This window comes from Thalia democratica, chromosome 2 (assembly GCF_965202585.1).
Source record: "Thalia democratica chromosome 2, ktThaDemo2.hap1.1, whole genome shotgun sequence".
Lineage (NCBI taxonomy): Eukaryota > Metazoa > Chordata > Thaliacea > Salpida > Salpidae > Thalia > Thalia democratica.
In genome coordinates, this window is record NC_139166.1 from 52,236,164 (window position 1) to 52,260,686 (window position 24,523).

The 24,523-nt window shown below is 26.5% G+C and overlaps 3 protein-coding genes across 3 annotated transcripts; 2 read left to right on the plus strand and 1 right to left on the minus strand.

The window, feature by feature from the left end:
* The first annotated feature begins 246 nt into the window (after positions 1-246).
* Positions 247-4,951, plus strand: LOC145829755 (uncharacterized). The gene is made up of 4 exons (XM_082937624.1): positions 247-498; positions 2,278-2,419; positions 2,877-2,968; positions 4,123-4,951. The coding sequence occupies exons 1-4, from the start codon at positions 247-249 to the stop codon at positions 4,375-4,377; spliced, it is 741 nt and encodes a 246-aa protein (XP_082793750.1). The 3' UTR covers positions 4,378-4,951.
* A 7,255-nt stretch (positions 4,952-12,206) lies between these two features.
* On the minus strand, positions 12,207-13,761 carry LOC145828685 (uncharacterized). Its single transcript, XM_082936440.1, has 4 exons — positions 13,510-13,761; positions 13,015-13,156; positions 12,608-12,750; positions 12,207-12,461 (listed from the first exon to the last, which is right to left on the minus strand). The coding sequence occupies exons 1-4, from the start codon at positions 13,759-13,761 to the stop codon at positions 12,207-12,209; spliced, it is 792 nt and encodes a 263-aa protein (XP_082792566.1).
* A 4,806-nt stretch (positions 13,762-18,567) lies between these two features.
* Positions 18,568-23,169, plus strand: LOC145849890 (uncharacterized). The gene is made up of 5 exons (XM_082954988.1): positions 18,568-18,667; positions 18,787-18,829; positions 20,302-21,147; positions 21,487-21,646; positions 22,293-23,169. The coding sequence occupies exons 1-5, from the start codon at positions 18,581-18,583 to the stop codon at positions 22,567-22,569; spliced, it is 1,413 nt and encodes a 470-aa protein (XP_082811114.1). The 5' UTR covers positions 18,568-18,580; the 3' UTR covers positions 22,570-23,169.
* The last annotated feature ends 1,354 nt before the right edge of the window (positions 23,170-24,523 follow it).

The window sequence follows — 24,523 nt, forward strand, 5'->3', positions numbered from 1 at the left end:
ATATTAAAAAAAATATTTCTTTGTTTTGAAAAATTTGTGAAGACGAAAACTTCTTTGTTACTTTTTGAACTTTCACTGATTTTAACTTGGCCATAATTGTGCAATTGACACTAATGGTAAAACTTAAACTTTAAAAACTTGTTTAAATTTGCAAGCATATTAAACGTACACTACTTAATTAATAAAATAAAACAAGTATAAACGATAATTTTTCATACAAATGAAATCAGATTAAAATAAAAAAAAATGAAAGTGATACTTGTCGGACCTTCGAAGTGCGGGACTAAATCAATGGCAACCGCTTTTGAGGAGTTGGGTTTGAAAAACTACGACTACCCAGAGCAGTTCGTGTACCTTAGAGATGACTGGATGAAGGTGATGGCAAGGGGAGGAACAAAAGAAGACTTCAGGAGAATGTTTGCAAACTGCGACTCTGTAACCGATTCTCCGGCGTGCTACTTTTGGTACGAAATATTACAAGCTTATCCCGATGCAAAGGTTATTTTTTTATGTTAATAACAGAATGCAATTTGGTAGTCCTTTTTTTATACGATTAACTTTAAAACATTTTTGTGATACAACAAAGTGTGTACATTAAAATATGACTTAGAAAAGTAGAATTATAAGTGAAAGTATGTAGTTGCTTGCAGTGGCGTAGCGTGGTATTTTGGTCAGGAGGTGGGCAAATTTTTTTCTCAAAAGATCTCTTAAATTAAAACTTTTGTAATTGGCTGTAAAAAGATCTTTTTTTAACTAATATAATTCAAATAAATTAATTAAGTAAAATAAGTTTCAAGTAAGTGTTTAAAAAAATACTTATATATTACAAAATTAAACAGAAAAAAGTATAAGTTTTATTAGAATTATTTATACTTGCACAAATGTAAGCTTACTAAATAAAAACTGTTTTTACTACTTACAGTAAACTTTATATCTTTAAAAATGAATATATTCAATAAAACGAAAGTATCTGTTTTATTTACGAAAAAAATATCAATTTCTTTAATATACAATACAACACTGATAACAACACCTCATTGCACATAATTTAAATAAAGTTACATAGAAGTTAAAACAGACCAACTTTATAACTGTTATTACAATTTATCACAACTTTGTAAAATAGTTAAAAGTACCCTTTTTAAATTTAATTCATCTGACTGTATTTGTTTAAAATAAAAATCACAAACAAAGTTTATTTCTCATAGGCCGACACGCTTTTTCTTGTATGTTTATAAAAATAAAGATCAGAAAACTAGCAGTAGTCTTAACATTTATTGTAGCATAAAAAAAAAATTGTAAAATTGTTTAATTTTTCTTTAAGCGTGACGTATTTTGTAAACTTTTTGTAGAAAAATCTGTCATAAGGTTATACTACGGCGGTGCACTAATTAGTTGCGTTCTTTTTGAGTCTAAATTCTTATGAAGTTAATGAATTTATAAAAATTTTCCTTATGGAGTTTTTCATCAACATCGGTGTGCACTTTCGCTTGCGCACCAAATCAGTATATTAGGTAATTTCCCTTTGTTGTCACTAATTGGTATTCAAAATTTCGTTTAACTTTTCGAATACAAGATAAAAATATTTGAAAAAAGGCAAATTAGGCAGAAAAATAAACAATAAAGGATAAAGATATTACATTCTATCTTTTTACTTCTTTTCTTTTTTTTTTGGGTGGCACGCATGCGCCAGTGTCCCTCCCCACGCTACGCCCCTGGTTCCTTGCATCCTTTAAAATCTTAATAACTATTAAAAAGTTGTTAAAAAAGCTTTTTATGTATAAAAACTTTGAAATTCTTGCAGTAGTATTTAGCTTTATTAAAGCTTTAATTGTAGTTAATACATTTTTTTTTTGACTAAACATTAGAGTTTTGTAAATATTTAGTTTTATCAGTTTTACATTATTCAATAAATTTTATTAAAGATACATTAGTCTAAACTTATCAAGTTTGTTTATAATTTAAAGTTATAGTTTTATTAAAATCATACACACATTGTTCTCAAAGTTTTAAAGTATTTCATGTTTTTAAAACATTATTCGTTTCACTAATTTATATGCTACTTTTTTTTTAATTAAAAGATTTATTTTAAAAAAACTAAAGTATAACTACAGGTTTTTTTCGTTTTTAGCAATATTTTCGGTATCTGTTTTATTTTCAACAGCTTAATTACTACATATGAACAATATTTGTTTACAAAATTTTTCTGTTTTGAAAAATTAAAACGTTTTTTGTACATTTAGCTGCTGTTTTAAACTATCTTAGTATAAATTTTAGTTAGTTTTGACACAAAGAAAAAACGAAGATGTTTGGTATGAAAGTTTCCTCAATCAAGTAAATATCATTAATTCTTCACAAACTATTGCAATGAAATTGTCACCATTATGTCGATATCATCAAAAATATATTCAAAATCAGTGTTAGTTTTTATTTATAATGTATGACAGTGGTATTTACGGTGTGCATAAAAAAAATTTGTAGTGTGCAAGAACTAGTGGGGTGAAACCTTATTTTCATATGACATTTGTTTTACCTTTTTCTATTATAAAACATAGTTATACCATAAACTAACCGTTCTTAACCAGTTATATTTATAATAAGACACTTAAAACATAAAAACTTGTATTTTTTAGTACTAGTTTATACTCTTTATAGTCTCGTATACACAGAATTAGTTTCACTGTTAATATGTGTGCATTAATTTTGAAAGGGTTATTGACCACTGGTGTATGAAATAGCGTTATAATAAGTTTATAACTATTTATCTAGAAATATTTTATTTTAATTATGTATGATAGTTATACTATTTATTTTTAATTATATAATAATAATTATATAAATTTAACTAAATTATTATTTTGAATATTTTTAAACAGTTAAGTTTTTTCTTGGTCACAACTGTTTTGAACGTATGAATGACACTCTTTGCAAGCAGGCCTACAGAAAGCACATAGCCTGCGTGCTTCAGGTCTGTTTTTATATTAGTCTTTAAAACTGTAAAAACTTTACTTTGAAACCTTTAAGTTTTCCTGCTCTTAAACTATTGTATAAATTATAAGTTTATCTTATGTACAACATTATAATTTTTTAGCGAGTTTAAACAAAACTTGTATACGAAATGTAGTCCTAAGTTTTTATAAGAGAATATAGTTTAATAAGATACGATATTTGTCGCTCTAATTATTTTATGTTGAAACTACTAAAATCATCTCTGCTATCCTGACGTTAGCTGAAATACTATAAATAAATTATAGGATAGAAAAAATAACAAAAGGTTTAAACTTTATTGATACTTAAGCTTCAAAGAGCAAATGATATCTTTGTTAATTAATAAACCTTCTTATGTTGCTGTTTTATATCTTTTGAATTACAAATTAAGATAAATAAAAACTTAAGTAATTGGAATTTGAAAACTTTCAAAAAATGAAGGAAAATGATGGTATTATTGAAAACAAACAAAGTATTTACTACAAAACTGGAAAAGTATAAAACATTTTATTTTAGTCGATGTTTGTGTTGTCTTTTTTACCAAAACTTTGGAACTATGTTTTTTTCTTTGCTTAACTAAGTATTTTTTTTACTTAATTTTTATACGCTGTTGAAGAAACGTGGGAATTGCACATCTCTTTTATATATTTCTTACTTACTTGATGTCTAAAAATAAATCATCAAACAGAAGTAATTACTAACTTCACGTCTGAATAGGAAATTTTTAGTTTTTAAGTCATAAAATAAAAATTAAGTAGAGAAAAGTTTATTTTATTGACTAAAAAGCTTTATTAAACACGAGTTTAGAAAAAGCCTAATTTTTCTGAAATTTGTTTAAAGTTAAATAAGCTCTTAAAACTTTATTTCAGTTCAGAAAAATGACAATGCCACTATCGACAAACTATATTTTTTTAAAGGATGTTATTTTTTTCTTTTGAAGGACATTTAAATTTCTAAACTAAAAAAATTTGATTAACATCAAATTACTAAAAGTAAAGTAGTTTCTACTGGAATTTACGCTGTTATTACAACATAGCTATTACTTTACAGTATAAAAATTATTTTTTTTTCAAAAGAAACCAAAACATTTATTGTTTAATGAGCAAAGCTTACCAATACTGCTAAAATAAACAGAAAGCTCCAAAGGAACAATTGCTCGTCTACAGTCTCGATCAGGGATGGGATCCTTTGTGCAAGTTTCTCGATCTTCCGGTTCCCGACAAACCTTTTCCTCATCGCAACAAACAGGGATCGATCGTTCAAGAGATAATAGACACTCACCCTATGTTTGTTCGAGTGAAGAAGGAAATTCTTACGTATGGTTTATCACTTTTGGTGTTTATTGTCTTACTCGTTTGCGCTGTTGTACTTATGATTGTTTATTTGTGAGCCTAATCTTGTTTAGAAAATAGAGCTTTGGTGCTACTTTTGATAAAGTTTATAAAAAAAAATTGTGTTTTCAAAGTAAGATTTTTTTTATAACTCATTTTTTACAGTAACTTTTACTTTAACTTTTAATTCGTATATAAAAAAAAAATCAAATCAGCTTGAAACAGTTGTATAAAACTTAGTTAGTTCTAAAAAAAATTTTTTTAATCTAAGTCAATACTGCAAAATATAAATCTAAGTTAATGCTATTCTAAACTGGAAACTTTTATTTTAATTTTAAAGCAAATATCACATACGAATATGTATAAATATTAACTTTTTTCTAGAATTATCTGTTTACTGCTTTTTATATACTATTCATGTTGTTTATCTAACATTTAAGTTAAAAACCTAAGATTAATCTTCAAAATGTTTAAAGAAAAAACTTAAAACAAGAGCTTAGTATTAGAATATTTTTATTTTAATGTCATTCAGGGTTATAAATCTAACTATATAGCACTATGGTTTAAGTCTCATAGTACATACGTTAAAGTGCTCTATTAACTTTGTTTCTGTTTAGTTTTTATAAATTCAAAATACGACAGGTTTTATTAAAATAATAAAATTATGTTTTAAAAGGTTACTGTAAACAAATTTTTTGCTTATGGCAAATAAAAACAGATAAATTAAGTTTTCAAATTTTATTAATTAAGTATATTTATTGAAAATATTTATCTATACTCAAAAATTAGTTGTTGAAGTACAAAACAAATAAAGAAAAACTTAATTAAATAATTAAAGAAAACTTTAAGGTCAGTGCAGGCATTTTGATTAAATTTTTTTTTCTAAAAGAAAACTTTTTAATACCAATATTGCAATTAGGGTTTTTACTGTAACAAATCAAAAAAATGGGCTAGCTTTCGATGTTTTTTTATAAAAGTTAAAGCTGTTACTTGTTTTAACTTAGTTTTACAGTTTTTAATGAGAAAGGTTTTATCATTTAGATTTGACAATAAAGCTTTAAGTTAAAGTTCAGATTTATTTCAAAATGTATGACTTAAAGTTTTTTCTACATCAATTTTTTATTAATTGTTAATAAGTTAAAATAATGATTTCGTTCACAAATTTTAAAAAACAAATGTTAAAATAACATATCAGTAACTATAAGTTTCTAAAATAAATAAAATAAAAAAAGAACCACTCAACAAACTTTAAAACTCTTTACTTTTTAGATTTTAAGTTTTATTTCTGAAAAAATATCAAGTACTTCTAAGAACTAACTGTTTTTCATAAAAATGTACAAACAAGACTATTGACTTGGTAAAATACATATAAAACCTGTTGTTGTTTTTCAAATGGTTTATTTAAAGCAAAAACAGTATCATTTTTCACAAGCTTTTGCAAAGTAAATAAATATGTTTCATAACTATTTTGTAGTACAGTACAAAAAAAAGCCATAGTTTTAAATAAAAAAGTTATCCTTTAATCTTAAAAGTAAAGTATGTTTCTCAAGGCATTACTAAAACTCTTCTAGTAGTAATAAACGTTTTTCCTTGTTAAATATTAACACAAAGTTTGACCTTGATAGTTATCTAAATAGTAATAAAATATTTTTGTTATCGTTTACTTGCTTTAATTTATTTTGATAAACTAACTTCTTATTAAACTTTGAAAGACATCTAAAGTAAACTAAAAACTGACAGGTATTAACTAAATTTAGAACTGTTCTTTAACAATTTTCAAATACTGGCTGATTAGAACTGCGGGCCGAAAAACGTAAATCTACGGCCCACGATCTATTTTTAATTTAAAAACTTTACTTTTAGATAGTTAACAGAATTTTTGTGGTAAAAACTTACAGTTTAGGTCAGGGTTTCCCAAAGTGGGCGATATCGCCCCCCCTGGGGGCGATTTTAGTAATTTGGGGGGCGATAATTAGTAAGGGGGCGAAAGGGTGGGCGATAACTAGTAAGAGGGCGAAAAGGGGCGATTTTAAAATTTGGGGTTGTCGTAAAATTTTTACTTTTTATCTTGCTATTTTACTAATTTTAGCTTGCTATTAAATATTTGACCCTGAGGTAAAACTTAAACAAAAAAGGTTATTGTGTTTATGTAAAATATAGAAAAAAAAGTCAAGTACTTATGACTCCTACTTTCAAGTTAATTACATATTTTCATTCATATAATTTCTTATTTAACAATTACATAGATCATAGACGATCGGAATTCCTCTCACTATTTTTTAACCTTACATATTTAGGATCATAAATGGTTTGTAAAAATCTATGTTTTCTATATTAACTATCACCTCATGATATTTCCAATTGTTTTTTGAAAAGTCACTAAGTTAGACTTCGAAATGAAACTATACAGGATTGCCAATTTACCTAGAAAAACCTGGAATTTGACAATTTAGACAAAAAAAAATCTAAAAAATCTGGAATTTTTTGACAATTTCAACATATTAAGTAGTAAAATTTCGATTTGACACAAAAAAGCTAGATCCCTAGATCCTAGATCATATAAATAAAAATATAGATCCCTTCGTGGCAGATCTTTTTGAAGTAAACGACTCACAGAAAACCCTCTCAGACTTACAAACTGACCTTGAAATTAAAGTATTTTTTTCCAAAGAACGATATGAAAGCCTTTGGACTCAACAAAAACTAAGGCAAAAGTATCCAACCATTTGAGAGGAATTTAGATTATTGTGTATAGTTTTTCCTCCTAGCTATGTTGTTGAGAAAGCTTTCAGTTTAGTTATCAACATCTTAAGCAAAATATCTAATCTAGATATTTGTAAAGGAGGTGACTTGAAGCGTTATTTGACTGATTTAGAATCAGATTAGAAAAACTTGCAAGCATTCATGAACCTCATCCTTCGCATTATGTTAGAATTCAGTAGCAGACAATATTTTATGAAATTTTTTTTTTTATTAGATCTTTTAAAATACTTCTTATTTAACCTGGTTGGTATTGTATTTAAGTAGTCATTTTATATTAAAAATTCTTTTGAGTTATTTATTCTATAACAGGTTTGCATAATGCCTAATAAATATTAATTACGGTAGACTTCCTCTTGAGTTCGCACTTTTTACCCAAAAAAAAGTGCAAACTTATATTTTCTTCAAATTTACTTAAATAAAGTCTATTACTAACTAACTATTAATAAAACAAGAAATGCACAATATTTAATAGCTTTTATAGATTTCATTTTTTATGAGTGTTTGTTTAATGTTTTAGTTGATTTCATATTTATTCATAACGTTATTGCATATAATATATTTAAATTTAACATTTAGTAAAAAAAATGGTAATGATTTTTGAGTTTAAACTTTTTGATTTTGTTCAAAGTGCGAACTGAAGAGGAAGTCTACTGTATTTATAAAATGGTTTATGTTTTAAATATGTTAATACTTTGTTTTGACCTGGTTATTTTTGTAGTTTATATTTGTCGAATTACATTACACTAAAAGTTTTTATAGCATAGTAGTTAAAGTATTTGTTTGAAAGAAATCTATTTGACATATTTTTGTTATTACTTGTTTAATCTGTATAAATAAAAAACACCTTGATGTCCATTAAAATTTTTATTTCAAAAATTTTTTTTTGGTTTTAAAAGAGTATAGATTTGATGTCTCTATTTGAAATGACTTCAAATTTTTCATTTAAAAGATTATTAAACTCAAATTTATTTTCTAGCTTGATTTATTGTTGTTGTTTATTTTAATAGTTCAACACTAGCTTTTATGTTTTCACTATTTTCTTCTGGTAAATTATTATAGGCTAATAACTAGAGAAAAAATAAAATTAAACAGTATTAATTAATCCATCAAAAAGACTGCTACAGTTACAAAACAAAGTTTTAACATAATTAAAAGAATTTTTTAATTGATTACTTTCTGTTCACAGAATTAACTGTAAAACATATGATTTTTTTTGAATTTAAATTAAGAAAAAAAAAATTAAAATTAAGGTTTAGTTTCCTTAAGGAGTCAAATACTATTTAATGGTGTTCTACTACAAAACATATAGTTTAAAAACTTCAAAATTATATTTTTAATTTTACAACTAACTTGCTTATAATATATCTTAGCATTGAAGTTAATAATTTTACTAAATTAACAGAAGCTATTGATATAACCCTTATTCATGAGATAATAAACCAGTCGGTCAAACTTCCTAAAACTATATAAGCAATGATGTTTCAATATTTATTTCATGATGTGTAAAATAAGCTGTTCATCCTTTTGTAGTTTTTTAATCTCTGGTATTTAGTTTTAGAATATGCCTATTTATAAAATAATTTAAGTATTTTGTGCGGCTTAAATAAGTTACTTAGTAATCACTTCTAAATGTCCGAAATTCGTTAAATGAGAGATAGTTATAATGTCAGGTTTCAGTTAAGATTTCAGATGGGTAACGTAAGGTCCAGATCCAATCAAATTTCGACCCGCTAAGAGACTTGAAAACTACTTGTGCAAAGTAAACAAAATTTAGTTTTATGATGCTTATGATTTTGAAATACACTTTAAATTTGGTTTTCAGTTACTTTAGTATTTCCTAGATCACAATAATAGTAAATCATTTTATTACAATTTTGCTGGAGTTTTCTAATTTTCATATTTTTTATTTTTTTAATTATGCAGCCTGCAATTACATTTTTTACGAGTTGAAACTAGAAAAGATTTTTTAGTAAATATGAATTGCAGACTACAACAGTTGTCCACCACTACCCTAAAAGTTTAATTAGTTTTAAAACAATTCATATTTCATCAGGATTGATTACTGATTACACAAGGCTTTTTAATATTTAAGTATTTTAATACACTTTACTGGGCTTATAAGAAAAAAACAGTAACTTATTTTTTCAAGCCCTGTAAACTACTTTGAATACAGCCCAAAAGTGCGTGCATAAGAAATACCAGACTAAATTACATTTCGAACACAATTTCTTAGGCTCAAAAGTTTGTACTCAAGAGAAAAAATAGTTTTTAAAATCGTGGGGGGCGATTATTTTTCAGATTTCTAAAAAGGGGGCGATTTAGTAAATGAGTTTGGGAAACCCTGGTTTAGGTCTTAATTTGATAATTGCTAGTGCATTATAATTGCTTATTATGTCAAAACTTTAGTTTAAAATAGTTTTTAAATATTGATTATTATAGTCATTTTAAATAACTGCGACCCACAGAAAAATTTTAATAAAGTTGGTCCGAGATTTATAAAAGACTGCTGACTCTTGGATTGGCAATATATTTGTTAAAATACTAACGTAGTTCTTCTAAAGTTTGTTTTTCGATAGTTAAATTTATATAACCTAAAAAAACTATCACTAACTACTTAATAATATAAAGTTTCGAATTTTATTTTTCATACAGGTAAAATTTACTTTACACGGCCATGACAATAGTCTACATAATATTTAAACTTTGTTAGTATAACATTTATATTCTAAAATGAAAACTTCTGCTTAAAATATTTCATTAAGTACAAACTACAATTATTTTTGGAGACAAATAAAATCAGCACAAAATTGAAATGTAAAAAACCATATAGACAGGATATGGTTTCAATGTTGTAAACAAGTATTTTGTATAGGCTAAGCTTTACAGAAAATAAGATGCGTAATAAAATTTAAACTTTGTCGAAAATTTTTAATCAATAAAAGCTAAAATAATTTTTAAGTATGAAAGTCTCTTTTCATCTTTTTTTAGTTAATGCATAAAAAATACTTTGTTAGTGAAGTTTAATTTTTAAACTAATCCAGTTTTTCCGAAGTTTGAAAAAGTCAAAAAAATGTACATCTGTTAGTTTTCAGTAAACTATTATACTGACAAAATGTGGTTAATTAATTATAAAAAAAATAAAAAGATTAATAAGTAAAAAAACAAAAAGAAAGTTACCGACCGAGGTTAAGGGTTAGGGGTAACAGTGATAGTAAAAATAAAATGAAAAAAGTAAAAAAATAAAATAAGAATAAAAAAATTGAAAAATAAAACAAAAACTAATAAAGCAACAAAAAATAAAAAAAATAGGAGAAACAGTAATAGAAAAAACAAAATAAATAAAAAACTAATAAAAATCATTAATCAAAAAAAAAAATTAAAAAAATAAATTGATAATAGTCAAATTAAAAAAAGAACAAAAAAGTTATCGATCGAGGGTAAGGGTTAGGGGTAATAGTGATAGTAAAAATAAAATAAGAAAAAAAAACTACCCTTGCAAAAGTGACCCCTTTTGCAAAATTGACCCCGTGCAAATTTGTCTTTGTGCAAAAGCGTCTTCGTGCATAGTTGACCATTCGTGCAAATGTGTCCCTCTGTGCATATTAGACTCCTACCCCAATTAAATAGTTATTTAAAGCTCAAATTTTTTGATGTAATCGAAAATATCATTTTATACAAAAGTCAAGATGCATGTGTTACAAAAAGTTTAGCAAGTGAAGTATTAGAAAAAACTGATTAAAATTTTTTGTACCATTTATATTTATATTTCAAGTGAGTACCCACTATGACCCTTTCATTGTTTGAATTGCTCGTTAGTTTTACGCAAGTGACCAAAATATTACGCAATAAAGCTATCAGTTTTTATTGATGTTTTTGTTTATTTTCGAACTTAAGCTTTTCCCGTTTATCTAAATATTTAGATTAAAAAAACACAATTAACAACATTTTTGTCAATATAATAGTTTATTGAAAACTAACAGGTGTACATTTTTTTGACTTTTTAAAGTTTAGGAAAAACTGGATTAGTTTAAAAATTAAACTTCACTAGCAAAGTATTTTTTATGCATTAATTAAAAAAAGATGAAAAGAGACTTTCATACTTGAAAATTATTTTAGTTTTATTGACTAAAACTTTTCGACAAAGTTTAAATTTTATTATACATATTTTTTCTGTAAAACTTATGCTATATTTAACGTATGTACCATGAGACTTAAACCATAGTGCTATATAGTTAGATTTATAACATTTAAAGTTATTTAAAGTTTAGTGCTATATTAAATTTTTTTTAATTAGTCAAATACTAAGTTCTTGTTTTAAGTTTTTTTTCACAAATTTCAAGATTAACTTTAGGTTTTTAACTTAAAGTTAAAAGTTAAATAAACAATATGAATAGTATATAAAAAGCAGTAAACAAATAACTCTAGAAAAAAGTTAATGTTTATACATACTCGTATGAGATATTTGCTTTAAATTTAAATTAAAACTTTCAGTTTAGAATAGCATTAAGTATTCTGCAGCATTGACTTAGATTTTTAAACATTTTTCAGAAGTAACTAAGTTTTACACAATTTTTTCAGTCTGATTTGATTTGTTTTTTATATACGAATTAAAAGTTAAAGTAAAAGTTACTGTAAAAATTAATATTATATGTTTTGGTTTTAAGCAAAGAAATAGAGAGATCTCAACTACTGGAGGAGAAATAATGAATTTATTCTTTCAAAAAATTATTTTTCAAACTAAGTTTCGGTCAAAGACCTCGTCAGTGCTTAAATAAATCTAAAAAAAATATGTGACAGTCATGGAAAATAGCATTTAAAAAATTAAATTAAAACCAAATTTTTACTCAAAATTTTTACTTTAGAAACTAAACAAATCAAATTTCAAGACTGAGTTTTAGGTAAAGCTTAAATTTTAGTTAAGTTTTAAAATCAATATAACAACAATAATAATAATAAAAGCTGTATGTAGCTTTCTTTTTTCTTCTAGTTAATTTACAGAGCTTAAGCAAAAATGTAATTAATAAAGTGAGCTGTAAAAAATGAATTGTGAAAAAAGAATCATACTTTGAAACACTTATTTTTTATAAACTTTATCAAAAGTAGCACCAAGGCTCAAAATTAAGCTCACAAATAAACAATCATAAGTACAACAGCGCAAACGAGTAAGACAACAAACACCAAAAGTAATAAGCCATACGTAAGGACTTCTTTCTTTATTGGAACAAACATCTCATGCGTTTCCATCACTTCTTTCACAATCGAGCCCTGTTTGTTGCGATGAGGAAAAGGTTTGTCGGGAACTGGAAGATCGAGAAACTTGCACAAAGGATCCCATCCCTGATCGATATTGTAGACGAGCAATTGTTCCTTTGGAGCATTCTGTTTATTTTAGCAGTTTAATTTTCAATTTAAATATTTTCGTCAATAACTATTATGAGAAATTAGAAATTTTACGTTTATTAACTGAACTTTGCATGTTGACCAAATTGCTGTAAAAAAGTAAACAGTTTTAATTGAAAACTTACTTGTAGAACATAAGCAATATGTCTTCTGTAAGTTAGTTTACAAAGTGTTTCGTTTATATTGCTGACATTAAGGCAGTTGTGTCCCAGTGCAAACATTACTGTAAAATATTTACCGGTGAAGCTTGAAATAAATATATTTTGATCTAATAAATTTGTTTTTTGAAATTTTTTGCAGTTTTTATATTTATTTCAAGTTAAGTACAACAAAAAAAGCTTCTAAACGTACTTGATTAAATAAAAAGAACATTTAGTTAGTTTTGACATTTTTTTAATATTGACAAACATGTAATGTTTTGTTGCTGACTAAAAAACGTTAAAACTTTAAAAACCTTGATGTTAAACTATTTGCAATTTGCTTTTTATTTCTAATATACATTTTTACCGTTTACACATTTTTTAAGACAAACATTGTTCTTCTACATATCTCAAATGAGTACGGTTAGTCGGAGACAGCATCATTGGTGGTGTGGAGAGCGGTTTCATTTTGACCATTTGCTTGTAAAAACTTTTGTACCATTCGTCTTCGTTTGACCGTTGTGTCAAAACAAGCTGTTGAAGTGTAATTTAATTTTTAATAAGTATTCAGTTTAAAGTTTTTTGATCAAATAAAGCTCAAAATAGTGTTTACAAAACTTCTTCATAAAGTTAAACATAAACAATGTTTAAAAAGATTTGTAGGATTAAGTACAAAACCCTGACATCGGGATGAAATTTTAAGAGATGTAAAGAACTAAAAGTTATTAGTTATAGTAGAACTTTTTTAGTCCTATTCTAGTAAACACACTTTTTTAAATCACAAAAATGTTTTAAAGTCAATCTTACATCAAAAAGATATATATATATATATATATATCTGAACTGAACTTAGTTTGTAACATAAAAACGAACAACATCATACTAACCTTTGCATCGGGGTATGCTTGTAATATTTCGTGCCAAAAGTAGCACGCCGGAGAATCGGTTACAGAGTCGCAGTTTGCAAACATTCTCCTGAAGTCTTCCTTTGTACCTCCTCTTTTAAATATTTTAAACCAATCATCTCTCTGGAACATAAACTGCTCGGGGTAGTCATAGTTTGTCAAACCCAACTCCTCAAAAGCGGTTGCCATTGATTTAGTTCCGCATTTCGATATACCGACAAGTATTACTTTCATTTTCTACACTAGTGTTCGTACTTATAAGTTGGACTAAAGTTGTATCCGTTTTATAAAAGTTTTATTTTGGCTAATTTAGAATATACTTTAACAGCTTAAAATCATCAAATTAAATTAGTACTTTTACCCATTGGCTTACTTAGCAGGTTGCAACTTTTAACTGGCATCTAAAGCACCAGCTATTATAGTTACAAAACTTACTTTGTTTACCTTTTTCTGCTACAAGGTTTTAAGCAAAATAAATATTTAAATTAAACATGGTGGTTAATAAACAAATATAACGGAAAAATAATGACAAAAACAACTAAAGATTAATAAAAAAAGTAAATAGTAACAAAATATTTTATCGAATGATAATAGATATAATATAGTTATGTTTTTGAACTTTAAATTATAAAATATATACTTAGGTAACTCTATTAAACTTGTTAAAAAGATTTTCTATACATAATAAAGTTTATAGTTTTTAATAACTTTTGATCAAAATAGCCTTTTTTTATTGTGCTCTTATATAAAGAATAAAGAGTTTTTATCAAAAAAAGCATGTTTAAAAAGACAATCAAAATATATCAAAACTAAATAAATAAGCAGTCAAAAGTCAAACTTCAAGTTAACTAAATAATCAATCAAAAACTAACTAATTGAAAACTTAAACTAAATTACGCCTTAAAATAAAAATCATGAATTGCTGCTTTTTTTTTAAGTCAGGCTTACAGGTTTTAGTTTTTAAAATTAAGCATTAGAATAAAAAAAAAAAACTAAACACTTATCAGTTACTTTTAATAAACTTAACTACACTATTATTTAAAAAAACATGTAAAATAGAAATATATTTAAAGTTGAAAGTCGACTAGTTCTTGACTTTAACTGTGGTATTACACGTTAAGTAATTTCAAATAAACTTTTTGTAGAAAATTTTTCTTTAAATATCTGTTTTTTAGTGTTTGTTCGAGGCAAACAATTTCATTCAAAAATAACCTAATTCGTATCAATTTTGATATAACTAATTTCATTTTATCTTGTATAATCTTATAAATGATGTTAGCAGGTATATAATATAAACTAAATTGATAACTACAAGGTTAACTCAAACTTTTTTATCATAATTGTTTATCTAGTTCATATCATAACTTTTATCATAATTGAATTTCTTAGAATACGTGACCATTAAAAGTATTTTGAACTTTAATTTTTAAGTTTATTACCTAAAAGTTATTCATTAAGCTCGTCTAACAAAACAGCGGCTGTAATCAAAACGGGGGTTTTGTCTTTTATTAAACATAAAATATGTTAATGTTATTTAAATTATTTAAATTTATATTAATATTTTAAAGCTGAATACTCAAATCTTTTTTAAATACTTTAGATTATATTTAAATAACATGCTTTAGAACAACTTCAAACTATGCATTCAAAATCTTAAACATTGAATAACTTACTAATTTTTAGCAAAAAGTTTTACAAAAAACTATAAGGTTAAAATTCAAAGAAAATCTTTTTTAACTTTAAAAAAAAAAATTCAGTCAGTCTTTTACGTAAATATTTAATCGATTATTATAAAAATGATGTTTAAACGAGCAACAAATTACATTAAACAGCTTACAAAGTAACGATGGAATTTTAAATATATAAAACCGTAGATATCTCAAAAAGCAGGGGTCGGAAAGTACTGCCCACGACCATGTATTTATTACAAGTAAGACGCGGCCCGCAAAAAGTAAAATAAGGCCCGCTAGTAAAATTTTGAAACTTACACTAAATAATACAACAGGGTTTTCAATGAAGAGTAAGAAAAAAGGTCTTAAGTATATTTTACACAAAGATTTTAAGCTAATACTAGGTTTTCTTGATTCTGGAATTAAAAAAAAAAACTCTTTATTACGGGGTCTGTAATGAAGATAAAAAGGAAAAGCTCATATTGTAATTAAAACCACGACTGCGGCCCGCGAATATTTTAGTTTTCAAAACTTAGCCCACGACAACCAAACACCTGTCAACTTCTGTCTTAGACCCTTTGACATAACTTACAACTACGTAACCACTTACAGTTTTTGTAAGCTATAATTAAAATACAAAAGATCAAAACCCTTATGTTTAATAACAAGGTAGATATAAATATAAAAACTATAAAAGTAGTTTTATATCTTACTTGAGTAATTAGTTTTATTTAACTCAATAAACATATCTATGTTTGTAAAAAAACAACTAAATTTTTCAAAAGTTGTGCAACTTGAATTTTTTTAAAGTTCTTATTATCTTTTGAGATAAAAATCAACAGGAAATGATTGTGATACTTAGCGGTCTAATATAACTGCTCTCGCTTGTTACTTATTGCTGTCATAAAAAATGTTCCAGCATTTCTTTAGTTTAAAAAACATCAAAACTGTAGTACAGTGAAATTCATTCTTTCTGTTTAAGTTCAAAACTAAGTTCAAAAATTAACTTTGGTTTATCTTTAGGTTTTTTTTGTCCTTCACGTCTGCAATTTAGTCTTCAGTACTTTGGGTCTGACAGAGTTTTTTACATTTATATTTTTTTAGTTTTTACGGTATCAGTCAAAAACGACCGAACATGGTGTAACTGCAGAATCTTATAAAAACACCAACATAAAACACAAAGCAAAGCCAACAAGCTCGTAAAAATAAAAAATAAACAAATAGATAAACTTAAGTAAACAATCTGATTAAATTTCCTTCGCCTTCTTAATTAGTCTTCAAAATAATCATATATCTTATTTAAACATTATATTGCTGATGAAAATTTGAAATAAATTATGTCATCAGTTAGTTTTTCCACTTATTAATATATATATTTAAGCTTTTCACGTAACGATTGAATTCTGTATGCTTGTTTATTAATATAGCTTTTTTATTATTATTTAGAATTTATTTCTTAATTAGTATTTACATATAATTACCTATTTTATTTTTCAGAACATAAAACTTTTTAGTTTAGTCTCGTAATTTATTGGTACTTTAATAAGCGTTTTGATATTTTTAATTCATACGGTATTTTTGCTGTATTTATACTTTACTACTTAAGCAGCTTCCGTTATTTATTTATTTTTATCCGGTTATAACCTTTTGAAAAATTTAAAACACTACTTTGCAATGAACTTTACTAGTTGTACTTATTTTTTTAAACAAAAACTGTGTACAGTAGATAAATGCATTTAAAGTTTAGTATAATGTATACTATATTGATTTAGCTACTTTATATACTGTAAAATTTATTAAAAGTTGTCAAGCCCTCACAAAACATCTAATACTTCGTTTTTGTAAAATATTTTTCATTCATCATCAAACTTGCTGCATACTGTAATAAGGTTCTATCGTCTACTAATGTGCATTGCGCACGTGCTAATTATAAAATCTAAGCACTTTTAGTTTAAACATTTTTTAATCTTTAAAATACTGATATTTTATACCATCTAATTCCTAAAAATAACATCTTATAATAGTTATTTGATAGTATTATTTTTATATGAAGCATCATTTCGACTTGTATTTTATGTTCTTATAGTCCGACTTTATGACTTAGTAAATCTACGTAAGTTATGATAATAAAGACAGCATTTATTTCTTTAAAAACTGATTAAGAAGCAACTTATTAAAACTTATTACAGTAGAATTTTTAAAGTATTTCATTATCATTTTTGATATGAAGTTCAAATTTTTGGTATAAATATTCAACAATAACAGTTTAAAAAACAGAGACTTTTACATGTTTTTAGTTTTATTATATTTGTCTTTTTTTTTCAAGTAAAAGTTAGAAATTTTATCATTAGCTTTTTTAATAAATTGCAAATAAAACAAATTTTTTAAATTAGGTGTTAGACTTAAATTATATAGCAATTTTAGCCAGTTTTTTGATAGGCTTTTAAGTACTATTGAGCTTTTATATTGAATTCAAAATCAACACCAAATATTTTGAATTTGGAATAGTATTTATTAGTTGTCTTTTCTAAATTTTACGGTATTTCTAATAACACAGCAAGACTTGATATTGATGAAAACTGTTTCAAATTTTCTATTTCTTGTATAGTATTGAAACAATTGTCTGCATTGTTATGTATAAGTTTAAGTATATTTCGTTATAACAAAAACAACTGATAAGGGTTCTAACTGTAATTGCAGTCATATATTTTATTGGTCATACGCTAACGTAAACAGGATTTCTTTAGCAATACACGGCGCAATTATTTTTCACAAATTTATAAGCTACTGCTTTAAACCAAACAAATAAAAGTATACCCAATTACCCTAAAACATGTTTATGTTAAATTGAACTAAATAAAAAATGACTTATAAGATGTTTAGTTGATTTTTTCTCAACAACTTTCAAACTTTGTCATGTTGAAAAATTGCTCATTTCTAACTGACCCCTATAAATCCTAAGAGGTATAAAAAACAAAAAGTATTTAAACAACCATTATAAACTTCTTAAACTTTTTACTACTTCCTTTGACGTTAGTAGATGTATAAGTTTTATTTTTATTTTTTACCAATATTAATTAAAGTTTAACAATGTACATTAAAAAACTTTCAAAGTTTAAAATACGTGTTAAATGCACTATTATACGGATCATTGGCTTTTAACACAGTCCACTGAAAGATTGTGGTTGATTTTAGAGTTGGTCGATCATGCGTTTATATTACACTACTTACTGTCAGTTACTTTAGATAAGTACTAGTCAGACACATTCGACTGTGATTTCAACTTTGAAACAGTTTTATTTTAAAATAGTTGTTTTTATTTTTAGATACTACCTTTTTTTATTAATATAGCGTTTTTTTTTTCAGCTAGACTAATACAAACAATGAATGAACGAATGTACAAAGCGTTTGCAATCATAGCTCTTTTTGTTTCGACGTTCAATTTGTTTCTGATATCTTACGAAAAATTGGTAAGTAAAAGTCAGCAGATGCATTTTTCTTAAACAAGTTATAACTTACAAAAATAAAGACTGTTTGCTTACTATTTCAACTTACCATTTAAGTCTAAAAAAAAAGTTTATATCAACAGGGATTGAAAGAAACAGCAGAAACGTTTGTCAGATCAAAAAGAGGTAAGTTTACTATATTTTCTATTATTAAGTAAAACTATTTAAAAAAAAACATTACAATATACGAAAACTTTAATTATAATTCGTTTCTTTGAAAGTTTTTTATGGCCTTAATGTAGAGCTTTACTTTTAATATATTTTTGTTTGGAAAAACAAGTTATAATACAGATGTAATTATTTTTTAATAAAAATAGTGCATTAAAACAAGAAAAATCGGACAATATACATAAAGCAACAAAACATACACTTTTAAAGTAAATAATCTAAAACAGCTTTTTACTTGATTTTTTTCTTATGTTACATGTTTTTTAATTATTAAAAAAATATTCAAATCCCTATATAAGTCTTATAATACTTTAGTTGTTAAATATTTTTTCGGTAGCTATAACACAAAACAGTCATAAAAAAAAAGCAGCATATTTGTAATCAAGTTTTTTTATTTTTTTATTGATTTAAATCGTAGAATTTGTTTTAAGTATTTACTGATTTTTTAACTTTTTTATACTTATACTATAGTTATACTTTTTTAATTGCTTTATAAAAGTTTTTTTAGGAACTAATCATACTAACTTTATAAATTTATACAGTTATAGATTGCTATAATTGTTGTTTAGTCATTTAGTAAGTATATTTTGTTTTTTTTTAATTTTCATTTCTATACAAGGTTCCCTATACTTCTTAGATCTAAAGATAATCTTATTAATCTTTTTTGTTTATTAAAATATTTGCTTTTTTTTTTGTTTTATATCAAGTTGTACAATTTTATAATAGCGATTAATTTTTTTTAAACTCGAGTTTATATTTCAAACTAACAATTTATGTTTGTATATTTTTTGCATGAACTATCTTTTAATATTTTTGGAAATTGAGATTTTTTCAATATTAGTAAGAAGAAAATAAAAAACCTTAAAAACATCCTAAAATTTTTTTTTAAATATTGCTTCTGCATTGTTTAATTTTTTAAACTTAGTTTTCAAAAATCTATACAACGATCAAAACTCTCTTTTAAGAAAGGGAAAATACTAAGAATTTTCAAAAATATTCATAAATTAAATTTGTACATAAAGCTAGCTAATTTTTCTATTAATTTTTAAACATACTTAGATTAGAAAGAAAGCAGAGTTGCCATAAATGTCATTGTGGCGATAAGCGTGTTGCCAAACAATAATTGAGCATAAAATTTAAAAATTAAAACAAACAAAAGTTAATTAAGTATTAAAAATTAATATGTTTTTGGTAATCCTGGAAGGATATTTTATACCAATAACTAAATAAGCATTCAAATAACTATTTTTTAAACCTTTTATGACAAAATTTATGTTTTCTGGTAATCAAACTTATAATATAATAATAAAACAACCACAGTTTTTAACCTAACAATAGCAACAAAATTTAAAAAATATGAAAAGATTGATATTCAACATCAAACCAGTAAAACTTTATTTTTAGCGATGGTAAAAAAATACGTATAACAGACGCAGGCGGCAAGGTCACGTGCGCCGGGGACGAGGTCGACTCGATCCTATCCGAGGAGGGAAGTGACGCGGAGAAGGTCCGCAAGCTCCAGTGCAGCGTCCAGTCCCTGTACAAGAAAGTTGAGGAGACGGGGGAGGATCTCACCAACGCGCTCTTCTACACCAACGACCTGGCCACAAAGCTGCAGAAGACGCAGCAGCTAGTGGACGAAAACAGCAATTTACTCGAGAACCAGCTCGAGTACCTGCAGGACATCGAGCGCGCCCCAATGGCACCAAGGGATTCCTCGGCGGTCGTTGCAGCGCCCCAAGTGGCCCAGCCCGCCGAAGTTGCGCAGCTGAGCAAGAGCGTGTCCAATCTGAACAGGACCTTGAACGTGTGGGTGAGCAAGTCGGTGCTGGCGTACGAGAGCCAGGGGAGGCTGTCGGCGCTGGCAGGGGCGGAGAGAAGGAGCATGATGGAGAGGATCATCAACGTGGAGGCGGCCATCGCGCCCGGAGGACCAATATCGAGCGCGGTGGAAAGGCGGTTCGGGCAGGTCGAGGTCAACATGGAGAGTCTGGCGTCGTGGGTCAACGCCGTGAACGAGACCATGTACGAGAGAACGGAAGTTGTTCAAGCGGAAGCTAAAGTTCAAGAAGAGACGACGGCCGCGGCAACGACTACGACGGTTTTGCCCACGACGACCACGGTCGCCGCGACCAAATCTCTGCCGGCCGTACAGTCCGCTTCCGCAGGTGAGGCAATGAAAAAAATTAAAGAAATTGAAGAGTCGATTAGAAAGAACTATCTTCTGGTGAATGGTGCTCGCAGCAACATTGAAGCAATTGAGAAAAAGTTTGAAAGTAAGTAATTATTGTACAACTTAAATATATAGTTAAAAAAACAAGTTGTGCTGGAATTTTATGTTAAGATTTTTTTTTTTATTTACAAATTTTTATTATGTAATTTTACGAGCTTAGTTAAAATATAACAAAAATTTACAAATACAATTAATTGTTCTTATTCCTATTACGTGAGTTTCATTACTAATTCTTTAGTTACACTTGTATACCAGTTAGTTTTGCCGCAAATAAAACAAAAAATTATTATGTAGCTAATTATTAGACAATGATAACTTTTGAACAAACTGCAAATGGATGTATTTTTATTCAAACATTTAACAACCGCGTAAAACTTGACAGAACACGCGAGCGAGAGTTGGTACAACGCGCCGAACGGCTACCAGTACTACTTGTCGCTGAACGCGTTCAAAACCGACTCGTACGCCAGATCGAGGAGGTACTGCCAGTACCAGGGTGGCGACCTCGCTCACGTGGGAATGAGGGATGAAGCCATTTACAGGTTTGTTTGAATTGTCAGTACATTTTCACAGCCTTGTTTATTGCAATATGCCATTTAAACCATATGCAAGTAGTTTCAGAACATAAAATACTTGTTTTTTTTTTTAAGTTTTATATATATAGTTTTTTGCTCAGGAAACTAAACTGTTTGAAGTGAAAGAAAATGTTTATGAAAGAGGATTAAACTTGCTAAAATTTTGAAAATCAAGGCGTTTAAGTTTAATAAGTAGTTTATACCAGTCTTTCTCTAAAAGTGCATAGAATTTTTTCAGACATAGTTTTAAAAGTTAAAAAAAAAAATATTTCTTACTATTTTTAATCTCCACTTTTTGTTTCTTCTTTACTACTTCTAATGTATCACATACAAGTTTAAACAATTTAATAAAAATCTAGCAGCTTAACTTAAAGTAAATACACGCTTGATAGTTTAGTGTGCACAATCCATCCACAACTGGCTAACTGTGCACAGATTTCTTAAAAATTGTAAACCACAAATCTATAAAAATTAAATTCAACAAATCTATACAAACTAGTGATATTTGTTTGGCCATTTTCAAACAACAACCAGTACCACTCTCACTCACAACCTTATCAAATACGTCATTACCAAACAAGCATTTCCTGAAAAACCAACTCAAATTTCTCAGGTTCCTCTGGAACACGCTCCTCTCCCGCAAGCGCATCTTGTGCCTGTGGATCGGCCTCACGGACATGCAGCAGGAGGGCACGTGGAAGTGGGTCGACGGAAAGTCGTCCGAGGACGCGTGGACCAACTGGTCCAGGGGGTTCAAGAAAACTTCGAGGGTGAGCGAACTGGAGGACTGCGCCGCCATCAGGAGCGGCATCTGGCACCCGACCGCGTGCTCCGGCGCCGTCAAGCAGAAGGTGTGCTCGTTCGTGTGCGAGAGAAGAGTGTTCGCGTAGAGATTTTTTTCAACATGCTGTAATATTTTTGCGTTAAATTTTAATTTTTTTTTTCAAATGTACTGTAAGTATTAACTTTTTTTTTACTGTAAAATGTCTTTTTTAATTCTCAAAGTTTTTTTTTTTTTTTTTTGTAGTAAAGATTAAGTGAAATTCTGTGTTCTTAAAAGTTTTACTACCAACGATCATCAAAGTTTAAATCAACTAAAAACTTGAGTTAAAAGTATGAATACCACTTTTAATTAATTCTAATTAATTCAGCTAATCCAGTTTGATTCAGTCTGCTTTTTATACTAATAACTTTTTAATTTATAACCAACATAAATTCTTTTGTAAGGGTGGATCTAACTACTTTTTTATTCATAATTTTCTATATAAAAGAAAGTAATTTAGATAACTGCAACAAATAAAGTGGGAAGTAGATATTTTGTTTGATAAACTATTAGCAAAGTTTTAACAATAATATTAAACATTTCAAATTTATATCGTCATATCAAAAGTAACCAAACAAAATTATAAACATATTTTAAATGATGAAATGTTAAATAACACTATTGTTTTCTAATAAATTGATAAATATATGATCTTTGTGTATAATAATTGTGTTTTTTTACTTATTCTTTGATGATTTATTCTAATAGATAATTAGTTTTAGAGTACAAACTTGTTAAGTACAAACTTGTTAAACCTATTTTTATTATTAAAATATATAAAAAAGGGCTAAGCTTTTAACTTTTTGAATAGAATTAAGACTTTCAAAAAGTTGAAACATTTAAGAAGTATTTAAAATTATTACAAAGTCTTTTATCTTTTATTTTAATATAAAAAGCAAAAAACTACACAAACTTTTTTTTACCGTGTTTTCTTTTAGAGTTTGAATTTAAAAGAATTAACAGACTATCTATTTACTTGAACATTTTTAATTTTTTTTTTTTGAACTCTATTTACTATGTCTTTTAAAAAGTAATAAGTTTTATTAGATAATTTTTTAAGTACTTAAACGTAGTCTAAAATATTAACCATATAACTATATAATAAATATGATTTTTTTTGTTCGTTATACGTTAGGTATTACTTTACCAAACTTCGCATCTTTAAAAAATAGAATTACCATTTTATACAAAAAAAAGTTTTTCAAAACTAAATTAGGAAAGGCATAAAAATGGTAAAAACAATTGCATATGATCTTTTTTAGTTTTTAGTTAAAGTGATTAATTTAACTAATAGAAATAACTTAATAAGTTAACGTTCATAAAATCATAGACTTGATGTTTTTCGAATTTGTATCTTAGATTTGTTAAACTATTTAAATTATTTTAGTCTTAATCTTCATAGAACTAGATTATTTTTAGAATACCTAATATTTTACTTAGTATCACTTACGAATGTAGCTTTAAAAACTTTTCTAAAATATTTTAAGAAATGCTACTAATGAACAAAATTTGACAGAAAGTTGTTTAAATTGATTCTTTAAAAATGTTGATATTATTTTAATTCAAATGAACACGTTTGCATAATAATGATTAGATAGTTAGGTTATAAGATAAAATATAACCTTTAAAATGTAATTATTACCTATGTTTAAACATGCCTGCTGCATTACACAAAAAGAAATAACGTGTGTTGAACTGCAATGCATCGATTAACACATAAGAAACATACGATTCATTAAATGTTTGAACTCTAACAATATACCTAAACCTAGTTAGAACCATCTTCAAAAAAGTTTGAAAAAATGATCTTTCTCCAACATAGCTTGTTGGTGGCTTATCGTGGCTAAGAAATAACAGTTGCAATAGTACAAGAAAATAGTAAAAAGAAACTTTTTATACTTTATACCTATACTTATATATTAATATTAATTAAACTTAAAACCTTCACTGTGTAAAACTAACAAAAACTTGTTGTATAATATATTTTTTTGATTATGATAGATATAAACATGTCAGGTAAA